Raw genomic sequence first — 15,157 nt, 5'->3', positions numbered from 1 at the left:
TTCATTCACAATAAAAAAAAATTGTTTTAATTAAAATTTATTAATCTTTTTTTTAATTTTTTTGTTAAATTAGAAAGGAAGCACAGATGAGTAGGTATTAGAAATGAGGGTTAGAAATTATTATCAATCAAAAGCATCGCGACATTTTTGCATATCAGCCTTACCGTCGTTTTCTAACAATTCACTTTAAGAACAATTCACAATAGTAAATTAATTAATTAATTAAATCTTGTAAAATTGTTGTTAATTTGATTATACTTTCATTCATTTAACACACTCTACGCGTGATGTATCTTTTTAAGTCGAGACAGAAAAAAAACAGATGCACTCTCCGCATATAGATAAAGATACACATTAGATGCGCACAATGTATCTTTTCATCAGCCGCTCTAATAATTGTTAGGAAAAAAAAATAAGAAAAAAAAAAATTGTATAAATCCACCAAGTGTATAGTCAATTTCGCTTCAAATGCGAGTAGAAAAAAAAAAAAAAACTTATCACGGTTGCAACTGATGGTAATTTTCAATTTCAATCTGAATCTTGTAGATATCGCGTACCTACAATCTTTCAGATACAATAAATTGGAGATGGAAAATTGACAATGCACTTTCTTTTGTTTGTTATGTTTATAAATGGATCAACTTAATAGAGGGGTGGGTATTGTTGGTTAAGATATATTGTATATCGAGGGAGGACGGTTTACTTTTTCGCAATCAGATAGTGCAAAATTATAAGAAAGGAGAAATTTTTGCAAGAAACTATTCATTACATGATATCTTTGTATCTTTATCTTTAAGATGAAAAACCAATCAATGGGGATTTTTTTTTTCACTGGTAATCCAATATTGTCGATCAAAAGATACTTTGATTTGACAACAAAAAGTTATCGATTGGATAAAGTATATGTATTTATAAGTACATCCGAACCGGCAGCACGATATCCATTAACTAAAACAAAAACAAAAGAATAAAATCCAACAACTCTGTATAAAGAAAAGAAAAACAGAGAAAGAGAGAGGGAGAAATAATATACAACTTGAGTATGAGAGAATTTTTGCTGGAAATTTAAATTATTATGCTATGGTTTTTTTTGTATTTAGCTTTGGGGTTTTGTTATGTTTGCTTATCCAAGCTTTTGGTCGATTCAAGTTGGAGGTTGTTTGGTTAAAGTTGTATGATAAATTAAGCTTATTTTTGTTCGATAAAGCAGGGCTGTCGTTTGACTCTGGTAATACCTACTTTTTTACTAGAATTTCACAAAAACATCCTGGATGTTAATAAAATGTATTTTTTATAGTTTTCAAAATATTTGTAGAGAAATATCTTTGTGTTATTTTTTTTTATTTTGAAAATGAGCTATAAATATATTTTTAATGTATTCCACTTTAAAATGGCTATTTTAATATTTTAATATGGGAGTACAATAAGTACAAATTTATTCTTACGAACTTTTTTAAGTAACTGTAGTCATATGGAATAAAATTAAAACAATCATCCTCCATAAATGCGTTTGTGTTTTTCTTTTTTTGCCTTGGAACAAATAAATAAATTATATTTTATTTTTTTTTTGTATTTTTTATTTTTTTTCTTAATCCAATTATTATATTTCACTGCAGAAACTGAGAAAACACTTATTACAACAACAGACTTTTTGTTGTCATGTTGACACCTTCTCGTCGTTGTTACATTTCAAAAAGGCAATAACAAAAGATATGACAGAACAGAATTTTTAGCATTAATCATTTAATATTAATTAGTCACATGCTTAACATCACAAAAATGAAAAAAATTCATTCACAATAAAAAAAAATTGTTTTAATTAAAATTTATTAATCTTTTTTTTAATTTTTTTGTTAAATTAGAAAGGAAGCACAGATGAGTAGGTATTAGAAATGAGGGTTAGAAATTATTATCAATCAAAAGCATCGCGACATTTTTGCATATCAGCCTTACCGTCGTTTTCTAACAATTCACTTTAAGAACAATTCACAATAGTAAATTAATTAATTAATTAAATCTTGTAAAATTGTTGTTAATTTGATTATACTTTCATTCATTTAACACACTCTACGCGTGATGTATCTTTTTAAGTCGAGACAGAAAAAAAACAGATGCACTCTCCGCATATAGATAAAGATACACATTAGATGCGCACAATGTATCTTTTCATCAGCCGCTCTAATAATTGTTAGGAAAAAAAAATAAGAAAAAAAAAAATTGTATAAATCCACCAAGTGTATAGTCAATTTCGCTTCAAATGCGAGTAGAAAAAAAAAAAAAAACTTATCACGGTTGCAACTGATGGTAATTTTCAATTTCAATCTGAATCTTGTAGATATCGCGTACCTACAATCTTTCAGATACAATAAATTGGAGATGGAAAATTGACAATGCACTTTCTTTTGTTTGTTATGTTTATAAATGGATCAACTTAATAGAGGGGTGGGTATTGTTGGTTAAGATATATTGTATATCGAGGGAGGACGGTTTACTTTTTCGCAATCAGATAGTGCAAAATTATAAGAAAGGAGAAATTTTTGCAAGAAACTATTCATTACATGATATCTTTGTATCTTTATCTTTAAGATGAAAAACCAATCAATGGGGATTTTTTTTTTCACTGGTAATCCAATATTGTCGATCAAAAGATACTTTGATTTGACAACAAAAAGTTATCGATTGGATAAAGTATATGTATTTATAAGTACATCCGAACCGGCAGCACGATATCCATTAACTAAAACAAAAACAAAAGAATAAAATCCAACAACTCTGTATAAAGAAAAGAAAAACAGAGAAAGAGAGAGGGAGAAATAATATACAACTTGAGTATGAGAGAATTTTTGCTGGAAATTTAAATTATTATGCTATGGTTTTTTTTGTATTTAGCTTTGGGGTTTTGTTATGTTTGCTTATCCAAGCTTTTGGTCGATTCAAGTTGGAGGTTGTTTGGTTAAAGTTGTATGATAAATTAAGCTTATTTTTGTTCGATAAAGCAGGGCTGTCGTTTGACTCTGGTAATACCTACTTTTTTACTAGAATTTCACAAAAACATCCTGGATGTTAATAAAATGTATTTTTTATAGTTTTCAAAATATTTGTAGAGAAATATCTTTGTGTTATTTTTTTTTATTTTGAAAATGAGCTATAAATATATTTTTAATGTATTCCACTTTAAAATGGCTATTTTAATATTTTAATATGGGAGTACAATAAGTGTTGGATTTTTTTCCCACAAAAAACATTCGTGTAGGAGACCCAATTAGACCTAAATTTATATAAAAAGAAATCATATTTTTACATGAGTAAATGGGAATTATCTCAAAACCCAACACTAGTAAGCTAAAACATTCGTTTCAGAAACTGAGATTTCAAGATTATCCATTATCTATGTTCAACAACACCCAAAAAAAGTAAGGCGTGTGAATATATTTAACCTGTCGTAATGTTAAAATCTCTTTTAGTTTTGGAAACATTTTTCCTCTTTTTTAATTAATAGTCCAGTCAATTTGTATTCAGATATAAATTAAGGTGAAAAGTTTTAGTGTTATTAGTTTAGTGTGACCAAGTTAATGTTTTTTTTTTGGGGTGTTAAACACGATATTTAAGTCGTCCAACAAATTTTTTAAGGCAGCCATAAAAAATGACAAGTAAAATAAAACTTTTTTTTTCTTGTTAAAAAAAAAAACGTTTTTTTTTCTTGTTTTTAGCTTGTTACTTTGAAACTTTACATTTTTCACAAAAACAATTTGGTGAAATAAGGAGAAGAAAAAAAAACCGTTGAAAAATCCATATACAGGGTGTCCCACAGTCACCGCCCCAAACGAAAACCATGGGTTCCTGAGATCATTTTAAGTCGAAAAACTTAAGAGGTAATTTTCTCGTTTTTGTCGTGTTTTCGAGTTACCACGGTTTTTCTGATTTTTGATCTCTTGTCCTTTAACTGGCCTTATCTTTGCCAAACTAAGTTTTATTCGAAAGATTTTTTTTACAACCAATCAAGAATTTATTGCAGTTTAAGTTTGTCGCAAAACTTTTTTTTCTGCGGACAACCGTTTCTCCACAATTTTGCATCAAACACAATTTTCTTCGTTTTTTAAGTTGTTTTTTACACTTTCATATCATGTAAGTCAAAAAAACACGTTAATGAGTGTTAATTTTTTGTGCTTTTTATTAAAGCCCAGTTTATTTTCATAAAAAAAATAGGTTTTATTTCATAAAAAAGGCTACTGAAAGTAATTAAAAAAAAAAACACAAACTGAGTGAATTAAAAAAAAAAATAATTTGTAAATACAAAATTAATTTAAATGAATTAAAACTTTTTCTGAGCTTTATCTATTTGTTCTTTTCTTAACCACAATAGCTCAGAAAAAGTTTAAGAGCCCGATTTAACTATGGGTTTATAGTGTTAAATTTATTGGTTTCAATAGTTCTCTTCACACGAATCTAAGTTCTTCCAGAGGCTGCAAACGTTGCTAAAGCAACTTCTATTTAAACAAAGTTTTAATTCAGCGGAAACTGTGGTTTTGAGGGTTTTAGCTCTATATTTCATAAAAAAATACATTTAAGTTTACCTTAAGGTACGATATTGTGTAACGACTTATTTCGTTTTCAATCAGTGTTAAAAAAAATTTGACAAATGTATCAATCATTTCAAAGAAAAAAATGTTACATATACGCCATAGTGACCAATCAGATCAATTAAAAATGTATAGAAATTGCCTTAAAAATACAATACTTTATTGAAAAAAATATGCATTTGAGAATTCTTTGATTGGGATAATATTTTGTTGTTGATGTCTTAGTAATGATAAAGTAAAAAAAAATGTTCAACCAATTTTTTTATTTATTTTATTTTAAAATATCTCTTTTATTTAAAAAATTCCTCTTCTCAAATTTCTTTGAAATAACTGCATTGTAAAAAAAAAACTTTTTAAGGATTCACAAAGAAACGGAAGCTTTTGTGTTAACTTTGTAAATCCACTTTTTTTTACATTTTGATTTCTGTTAAACATCACTATAAGACAAAAGTAGGTCTGTTTCACACTTTTTATGCACTGTCAAATTTCTGAGAATTGGGAAAGAGTACCATCTCTCAGATACAATCACAATTTCATATTTTACGTATAATTCCAAATAAAATACACACTTTTTGAATGCAAAAGAAAAGTAAACGTAATTCAATTTAACATATGTCAAATTTTCATTTGACAGAACTCATATTTTTGCTCAAATAAATTTTTGTAACTAAATTTGTCAGGGTGGATAAATTTTGTACTCTCTGGTGACCGCTCTCTTCTACGAAAATTAGCACAAAAATTAAAACATTGATTAAATTTGCCACGAGTTTCCTTAAAAAAAATCCTTTTAAATAATCTTAAACTGATTAAAAATTCATCTATACATATTTTATCAAGTTAAAATATTTTTCAATTCTATGGAAAAATGGACGGAACAATTTATTCTCTTAACTAATACGACTGCCCTGACTGTATTAAAAAAGTACTTTACAACATGTTGCATACATCAAATTTTATAGATACTTTCGAACATTTTGTTTTAACGGTGGCTGGTGGGTGAATAAGTGAAAGAAAAAAAGAAAAAAATCAAACAACACCAGACTAACATTACCTACTTCCCATAAACTTACCGAGACATTATTCGCTTCGCGTATATGAACAACATGAACTGTGAAATGATTTATTGGTCATTAAGTAAAGTTTACTAAGACAAGTCGGCAAGAGTCTATAGCTTGGCTTGGATTGGATTAACCTTCTGAAAAATTAAGTAATAATGCACTAATGTTAAAATAATGACAAAAACCATGTGTGAATGAGATTTTTTGTTGTTTGTGTGATATTGCAAGACAATGAAGCTTTTTAAAAGAACTTAAACTGATGACAATACAATAATTAAATGAACGTTTTAATAAATAGTTCCCAGTAAACAAAAAAAAAAACAAAAAAATTAGACAAATTATGAAGGAGTACGAGGTTATGGTTTAAGATAATAAGTCTTCGATCATGTGTTAAAGAAAAGCCTTGAAAAATTTCTCATGATCCAAATTTTAATAATGAGATGAAGCAGAAAAGTAACAAAAATGTATTGAATTGATTGGCTGTAAGACCTGAGGTCATTTTATTTAAAAACCTAGGTATTTTTTGGTAGGAAATTTTTTTTTTTATTTGCTGAGAGATTGCCAATAAGTAAACTTGTAATTATAGGCAGTTATTACAATGAACTCAAAAAAAGATATGAGGAATTTGATGATCCGATATCTAACTACGTTGAACTCAATGCACTTTTCTGCTCTGTAGTACATCGCATTTCAACCGTAATATTAACATCAATTTACTTAGCACACAAGAGTAATTAAAAACTATGAACCTCAAACTGTCCTCATATATTAACAGAACTAAAACCCTTGCAGACTTAAAGAACCTTCTTTTTAGTTCTCACATCAAGAGCAGCAGTCATGCAAAAATTTCTTCCTATATCACTCGATACACCGACATTCGCATTCATATGAATATTCACTGCTTGCATTTCCGAGTTAATTTTTCTCACGCAACAAAAAAAAAAAAATTGAAATTAAAACAAAACAAAAAAAACCTTAGAATTTAATATGCAACCGTTTTTGTTAAGGAAATCAACAGCAGCAAGAGTCTTAGATGGGTTCTTGAATCCGTGGGATTGTTTTAATTTTGATACCATTTATGAGGAGGAAAATAAAAAAATAAATTAAATCCGAAACGGTGTCGCATGAACTTGCTTAGAGAAAAATTTAAACTTAAAAAGTATAAGAAATTAAACTTTTGGGGTGTTAGATCTTCAGGTTCCCTAATGAACATCTCGAAATGAATTCATTTTTCAAAGGTTTCACTTTATCATACGAGTACAGCCTGAATTATTTAAATTTTTATGACACCAATATTTGCCCTTTAGAATAAGAAAGAAAAATATTGTAGCATAGAAAAAACAATGACTGTCGCCGATTCTAAGGGTATGAACCTCAAAGATGTAGGTATAACAGCCAGGCAATAGAAATGGTAGACAGATAGTTAAGTTAGATCTGTATAGGTTTAGTTAGATAGATAGATTGAAGTTTGCAATTTTATATATTTTTTGCTGTCTGCTCTGTGTTCACCCATAACCACATTGTACGTACATATATGACGGTATAATATCTTATTATTTTAATGACTAAGTCAGAGCGGGTATCTATTTGGTTTATTCCACGCAAAATGCAGATAAATTAACAACTTTGCTTTATTAGTTGATTTGTGTGTGAAATTCAAAAGCAAAATATAACATAAAAAGGAAAACGAAATTCAAATACAAAAAGCGTAGGTGGTACGGTTCATATTGAGTGAGTGTATGGCTTTGCATTTAATGGATTTAGCAGGTTTGTCTATATAAATTGTGTTGAGATTTTTTTTGTTGAGTCTCGGTGATATAATTTTTGAATTCCTTATAGTAGAGTAACTAAAGCAAATTATTAGTTAACCCGGCCGAACAGCTCTGATTTTGACGATTTTTTTTCAAACGTAGGTAATTAAAAATATTTTAAAGTCTATAGATTAGAAATTGCCGATGTTGCCGTATTGTTTTTTAAAATTGAATTTCATAAAACAAATGAAAGCAAAACATTCTCTAGGTAATTTAAGGAAAAAAAGTATAAAGGAGTAAAGGCCAATCTTCCATCGTTTAAGCGATAAATGCAATGTTCTCACAATCTGACTTCAAACACAAAAAAAAAAAAAATATTTTGAAAACAACGGCAACACCTACAATATTTTAAAATACATTTTTAAAAAGCCAGAAGCTCATTCTTATCTCTTAAATTAAATCCACTAAATTTAATGAAGAGTTTTTGAAAAAATGGTCCTCAAACTCAGAATTAAAAAAAAAAAATGTTTAAAAAAAAAATTTTAAATGACTTTTTTCCAAACTTTTTCTAATAAAATATGAATTTATTTAAAAAAAATTTGGCCATAAATATTATCAGTAAAATTCCGAAGGGGAAAAGGTAATATATATTACAGTTTAAAAAAAAAATTAAAAATTACTTCAATTTCAATGGGTTTTTTTTGATAAAAACTGAATTTTTGCATTGAAATAATTGATTTTCTCAAAGACTTTGGTAAATAAGAACTTTAAATTTTTGCTGTTTAACTTTCAACAGTAAGGGTTATTAAATTAATAAAAAATAATTTTATATTTAGATGTTGAACTTTAAAAAAAAAATGAAATACTTTTTAATTTTTTTCATAAACCGTTATACATATTGACATTTCCTTTTATAATTTCAAATCATAATAAAAGAGGCCAAAAAAAATTGAAAAAAAAAATGCATTTTATATTACGAAAAAGTTTTAAAAACCACATACTAAAATGTTTTCAATAATTTTTTTTTTTTTCAAAAATCTGAGTTGAGCTACCATTCTTTCAAAAGCCCTTAATTCAATTTACTTAATTTTAATTTTACAAATATGACTAAGCTTCTAGCTTTTTAAAAATGTACATTTAAAATTTAAATATTGTAGGTGTTGCCGTTGTGTTCAAATATTTTTTGTTTGTGTTTGAAGTCAATTAATAAGAAAATTGCATCTATCGCTTGAACTATGGAAGATTGTCCCTCACTCCCATATATTTTTTTTCCTTGAATTTCCTAGACAATCTTTTGGCATCAATTAATTTATGAAATTTAAGAAAAATTTTTGAAAAAAAAATTTTTTTGTTCACAAAAATCTTCAATAAAATTTAAAAAATCAAAACGGCAACACCGGCAATTTTTAATCTATAGACTTTAAAGTATTTTTAATTACTGACGTTTGAAAAAAAAGATCATCAAAATCTAAGCTGTTCGGCCCGGTTCCCTAATATTGCCAATTTTTGAGCTTTAGTTACTCCACTATTAGTTGAAAATAGGTTTACAATTTCAATAAAGAAGAGGTGGATCCTTGTAGATAATGAAGGTATCCAAGTTTTTAAAAATTACTTTTAAATTTGCAGTTCGAAGATATAGATGTTGGGACACAAAACAGTCCTGAAAAAAGAACCAGCAAAATATGATATTTTTACGATATTTATTTAAGACTTATACTAACTGAAGCTAAAAAAACTTATGACTTGAAACTTAATGTTGTTTTAATCGACTTTTTAACAAATTGGCTAATAAATATTTTTCAAAAAAAAAAATTGCCATGCCATTGAAATAAATCGATCTATAAAACAAGTGTTTCAAAAATTTCATTGCTGGGTTTTTCAAAAAATCATTTAGGTCGCCAAAACGTGTTTCTTTACACATTTAAGTTCTAGCCGTTTACGAGAAAGCCAGAGATGAAGAAAACAACAGATAACAACAATTACTATTAAATGTTTTTTTTTTTTATTATTTAAGGGGGGAAATCCCTCTGGAAGACAGCTTTTCAATAACTTTTTTTTTGGAAAACCGAAAGCATTTGTTGAAACTTAGAAAAGTATATGATATTATTGACATTATGAAGTATTGATACAATTTTTTTGAAGTAAAAAAAAAACAAAATGGCGGCTCTACAGCTCTTTGAAGTTGACGCCTTGCGTTCGCGCCGTGCAATGCCCTGGTGAAGAAAACTATTTATGATCAAAAAAGAAATTTGTTTCCAATTAAATATATTTATACGCATTGCATGAACCTAAATTTAGTAAAAACAAATCTAAAATAAAAATTAGAGACCAAAAAAACGAAAAAACACAATGTTTTTTTATAAAGAAATTGTTAAAAAAAAATATTTAGAGCCCCCGCACACTACAGACTTTCTATCGGTCGATAGTTTAGTCGGGTTGGGCTCCTAGTGTGCGCACAGGCAGCCAACTAAACAGTCGGATCGCTAGGAAACATTTTAGTTTGAAGGCAATTGTGTAGCAAAACAAACTTTTTTTTCGATCAAACAAACTTTTTCATCGGCCGATACTTAATCGTTGTAGTGTGCGCACTCTCATATATTTTCATTCTGATTAAGAGACCGACTAAACTGTTGGCCGATAGAAAATTTGTAGTGTGCGGGGGCTCTTATTGTAATTATTTTATTGAACTTTTAGGTTCATGCAACGGCCAATTTCAAGTCCATAGCTTCAATAGTTTTTGAGTTACGTTGCATGGCGCGGAAAAAAACGCGTTTCGAGAAAAATGCGTTTAAAGTTTACGTTTTCGTACTGTGGTAGGTTCGGAGCGCATGGGATTCGGGACTATCTAGGGACTTTTGAGGCTTCATTTAAGGCTAAGACCACTGAAAATAGTTTCCTCGGTTGATAAATGAATTTATTAGACAAAAAAAATAATTCAAAAATAAAAAATTTCAGAGGGATTTCCCCCCTTAAAAAGTTCAATTTAAAAACATGTAATTTTTTAACAAGAAGAAAAGACTTTTTAAAAGATATACAAGAAGTTTGATGTTTTTTTAAATTTTTTAGAAGGGTATTAAAAAACTTAAATCTTACTTTTCGGGAAAGTCGCCATCTATTTCAAACTGCTCTATTTTGGAAAACGCAAAATCAATAATTTCAAAGTTTAATGTTTTTTTGTTTGTAAATATTGTGACGATAATATTTGTAAGTATTTTTCTCATTCATTACGATAGTTAAATTTACATACCAAAAAACCTTTATAGCATCAAACTTCCAAATTCATTTTAAAGGATTATTCGATGGTTGAGTAAAAAATTTTGCTTGTATATTAGGGAGGTCAAGCCTACACTACTACGCGTTATCTTTTATAAACCTAAAATTCTTTTCCTAAATTAATTTGTTATGATTTATACTATTAGAAAAATACTGTTAGTGTTGCCGTTTTTTTCTTACCATTTGTTCTTTATACCAATTGAAATCAGATTTTTATTTTTCATCAATCCACTTTTTCTTATAAGTTTGAAAAAAAAAAAAAATAAAATGTGATAACTCTCTTCTCTCTTCCCAAAATCAATTTTTGTGTAAAAAATAAATCGATGCCGGGCAAATATTGAGGCATTTCTGGACTTGGGTACCATTTTAACCAAATACAGCAAAGCCAAAATGAGTTTCTAAACTACTTATCATAATTTGACAAATGAAATATAGTTGGAAGCGTATGTTTTGCCTGCTGGTTAAAGTATATATAAAGTTGCGTTAAATTTAATATGACGCCCTCTAGATGCAAAGTCTTGAACTATTTTTGATAATGTACGAAAAGTCTGCAAATACTTTATCACAAGATTATAACCCAAAACTAATTTAAATACAAAATAAGTTCAAAAGTCGGGTATAGCTTAGTATTAACCATCGATTTATAATACATCTATTTTAGTATCTCTGGTGCTAAATTTGAATCTCAAGTTGAATCCATAACCTGCCTAGATCGTCTATATTTATCAAAACTCCTAATCTCCTCAAGTAACCAGTTTTCTATAAATTCTTTTGCAACACTCCATCAAAAATCTTTAACTGCAAAAAAAAAAAAAAACTATCTACACAATTTGCGTCTCCATGAAGCTCCCAGCTCACACTTAGCTGATTTAATATGACACTTGAGTGCGCAGCCACCGCATGCATTAAACATAAACAAAGACTATGAATGCCCTCGAGGTGAGAGAGACGCCATCCAACTTCTTAGTTTATCATTCATTCTTCTGCAATGACGTGTCTGATGTCCATGTGAAGAGCTTCTTTCTTTCCCATACCCCATATATCCATTATAACCATGCTGAATGATGATGAACGCTAAGAAAATGTTTCTTTAAGGTGACGCTGGCTGACGCGACGGTAGATAGTATGACTTTTTCACATTCTGCCTGAAAACAAGGCTTCTCCCGGGTATAAACAAAGCCTCAACTCTAAAAAAGCAGGTTAAGGAATTTTTTTTGTTTCATATGAAAACCGGTCGGACTGCACGGTAACATGCAACATCGTCTTCGACAACGTTCGACAGCAAAAAAAAAAAACCATAACAAAAAAAAAAGTCTGCCTGTGTGCCTTTTAGATTCTCTCTCTTGTCCTGATTAAAGTTTCGAATGCATGCTCGTTAAAGTAGATATCCATGTCAATGCTGGAACTGAATGCGATGCGATATTTACGACACACAGAATTGCGTCACACATGTATCTTTTCAGGAAAAAAACGAAAATACAAAGTCCAAGAGTTTCATAAAATCTTTCAGATATACTTACAACTTTGGTATGTATCTTAAACAAATTACCAAAGCATCGTTGTCGTCGATTTGAACAAGATACGAAGATACTTCCGCAATATGTCAACTTGTTTTGCTTTATAACACAAACCAAACCTCAAGACGCAAATCACTCCGAGCTCAATGAAATGCCAAAAAACAAAAACTTTCATCATGTAGGTTGGGCTAAGTGTATCTTGCAGATACATCACTTTCTTTGCCTACATTCATTTCATACTCAAATGGAGAAATTACGAGATGAATTTTTGACAAAAAGATTGTCAGCATTTTTGATAAAAAAAAAAAACAAAGCATCCGTTTGGTACTTACCCAAATTTTTTGCTGAAAAAGAAATATCAAATAAAAATGTGACTAATGACACCGAAACCCAATTATAATCCAAAGCCATTTAAACCAATATAAGATATAACCGTAACCAATGAATGAATGAAAAGAAGAGCAAAGTTGTTATGAAATCAAGCATGGGAATTCGAACTTTTTCAAACATTTTCTTTGGAAAGATGAGAATGCTGAAAATGTTATTGTGAATTGCATAAATTTAGCAGATTAGAGATATGAAACTATTTTATTTTTGGGGGAGATAAGGATTAATTTTTTTTTTGTTTTTGTGCTTTTTGAACCCTCAACCAATTAATGAAAAGAGTGGAAGTTAATATTCGACAGATTTGTGGGTAGGTATATAATAATGTATGGAATTTGGATAAGCTTACTGTCTCATGGAGCCCCAACGACGATTTGAAAAGCTATCGGGATTGCTGTAAAAATAAAAATGGTTGAAGTGTTTTAATGGTTTTCGAATGATTTAAGGCTAGAGTATAATAAAGCAGACTATAGATTTAATGTATAATAACTTCAAGTTAAATATTTTATAAAGTATCTAATTAAACTTTTATTTCGATGGTAAAAATGATGACATTTCTCATAAAAAAAATGTATAACAAAGTTGAGTTTGATCCTAGCTGTTTTACTCAAGAATAAAACATTTTAATCTGATGCCTACAGATCCTCAGAGTATTGTTCCAAACTAAAAACGCTTAGTACATAAACGATTTCATCACTTACTTTAAAAAAGACTGCTTTAAAAACAATAAGTTCTCACAAAGCGTTTTTGTCTTGTAACTTTTGAGAAAAATTAAATTTGAGTCATGCAAAAAAGAAGCATTATCATCCAATGCAAATTTTGTCTGTTTGTCTCTCTGTATTTATCTTGAGAAATTCAAAACATTTTTGGGTATTTAAAAAAAAAAAAAACATTTTTTTTAAATCAATTTCTTGAAAACGGGTTAATATTATATTTTTGAAATTTTTTTTACTAAGGTGTTGATTACAAATGAGTTAATGTTTGCAAACCAATTTTTTTTTATTTGGAAAACATAGAAAAGAAATTTATATGCGTGTTTTATTGGTAACTCAGTACTTAGCTCAGTAAAATTTTACACGGTAAACAACAAGAAATGATTGCTAAGGATAAACAAAAGTTTTTTATTTGTTGGTTTACAGAGAAATATTTTGTATAGACTTATACATTTTTGACCCTTGAACAACATGGGATTATAAAAAAATAATAAAAGTAATCCGTTTTGATGTTTCTGGCATAAAATATTTACTCAGTATAATACTGATTACCAATAAAACACGGCTTATATAAGAAATTATTAAGAAAATATGGGTCATAAGGATTTTCAAAAACGATTTCTTTCATTCAAATTGCATAAGGTACTCGTTTTAATTCAAAATCCTTTTAAAGTTTTTCTTATACATATTTGTAAAATAAAAATTCTAATAAATTTAAATCAAAATTATACTTCTACATAGTTTTTTTATAAACCGTGCATCCATCGATGAAAAAAACGACAAGGAGCCAGATAAAAAAGTAATTAATTTTATCAGCTGTTTTCAATACAGTTGTAGTTTTGTTCAGTTTTGTTTTTCAAATTTTGTCTATTAGAATAATCTTGAAAGCGCATTACAATATATCACTTCAAAACTTTACGGATAGATAATCAATCCATAGAGTCTTAAATATATAAATAAGATTTTCTTGGACAGGTTATTCAAGTGACAAAAAGAACTATTTGTGGATCACTGTGGTGTATACGTAACATTTTTTTTTATAGAAAAACTTAAGCAGTTATTTTTTATCACTGACCGAGTGTTAGAAAAGTAAGAGTAAAAGCAGACGCAGCAAATTAATTCTAAGGAAAAATAAAACTTAATTGCATTTGATTTAAAAGGGATATAAGACCGAAATTCATAAAGGTTCAATAGTCCAAAGTTCTATTTGGGAGTTTTGTTCCTCCCATCGAAGAATAACTTCTAGTAAAAAATGGTGGATCATTTATGTTTCTTCTAATGCTCATTAAATTAGATGAATTTCAAGAAGTGATAAAAATAAGGCATTTATATTCCAAACTGTCGCAGCAAATTTCCCATTAAAGAGAGGAAAGACATTAGTTTTTCTGAATTTGTAGTAGAGTAACTAAAGCAAATTATTAGGGAACCCGGCCGAACAGCTCTGATTTTGACAATTTTTTTTTCAAACGTAGGTAATTAAAAATACTTTAAAGTTTATAGATTCAAAATTGCCGGTGTTGCCTTATTGTTTTTTAAAATTAAAATTATTTTTTTTTTTTAACAAAACCATTGTTTTTGCTTAAATTTCATAAAACAAATGATAGCAAAAGATTCTCTAGGTAATTTAAGGAAAATATATAAAAGGCAGTAAGGGACAATCTTCCATCGTTCAAGCGATAAATGCAATTTTCTAACATTCTGACCTCAAACACAAAAAAAAATATTTTGAAAACAACGGCAACACCTACAATATTTTAAAATACATTTTTAAAAAGCCAGAAGCTCATTCTTATCTCTTAAATTTAAATCCACTAAATTTAATCAAGACTTTTTGAAAAAATGGTCCTCAAACTCAGAATTAAAAAAAAAAATGTTATTAGA

At 28.5% G+C, this 15,157-nt stretch overlaps 1 protein-coding gene across 7 annotated transcripts in view; it reads right to left on the bottom strand.

The window, feature by feature from the left end:
- LOC129919842 (rab11 family-interacting protein 3) overlaps positions 1 to 15,157 on the bottom strand; it is a 161,822-nt gene that overhangs the window by 82,471 nt on the left and 64,194 nt on the right. For 4 of the 7 annotated variants that reach the window (XM_056000916.1, XM_056000918.1, XM_056000917.1 and 1 more), the window contains exon 6: positions 12,913 to 12,957. The exons of the other annotated variants lie outside the window; for them this stretch is intronic. In XM_056000916.1, coding sequence (XP_055856891.1) covers positions 12,913 to 12,957 — 45 coding nt within the window. The remainder of the gene's footprint in view (positions 1 to 12,912; positions 12,958 to 15,157) is intronic. 7 annotated transcript variants of the gene reach the window in all.

Source organism: Episyrphus balteatus, chromosome 4, assembly GCF_945859705.1.
Source record: "Episyrphus balteatus chromosome 4, idEpiBalt1.1, whole genome shotgun sequence".
In the NCBI taxonomy this organism is placed as follows: Eukaryota; Metazoa; Arthropoda; class Insecta; order Diptera; family Syrphidae; genus Episyrphus; species Episyrphus balteatus.
The sequence above is the reverse complement of the archived record's forward strand: the minus strand, read 5'-3'. Positions and strand labels throughout refer to the sequence as shown.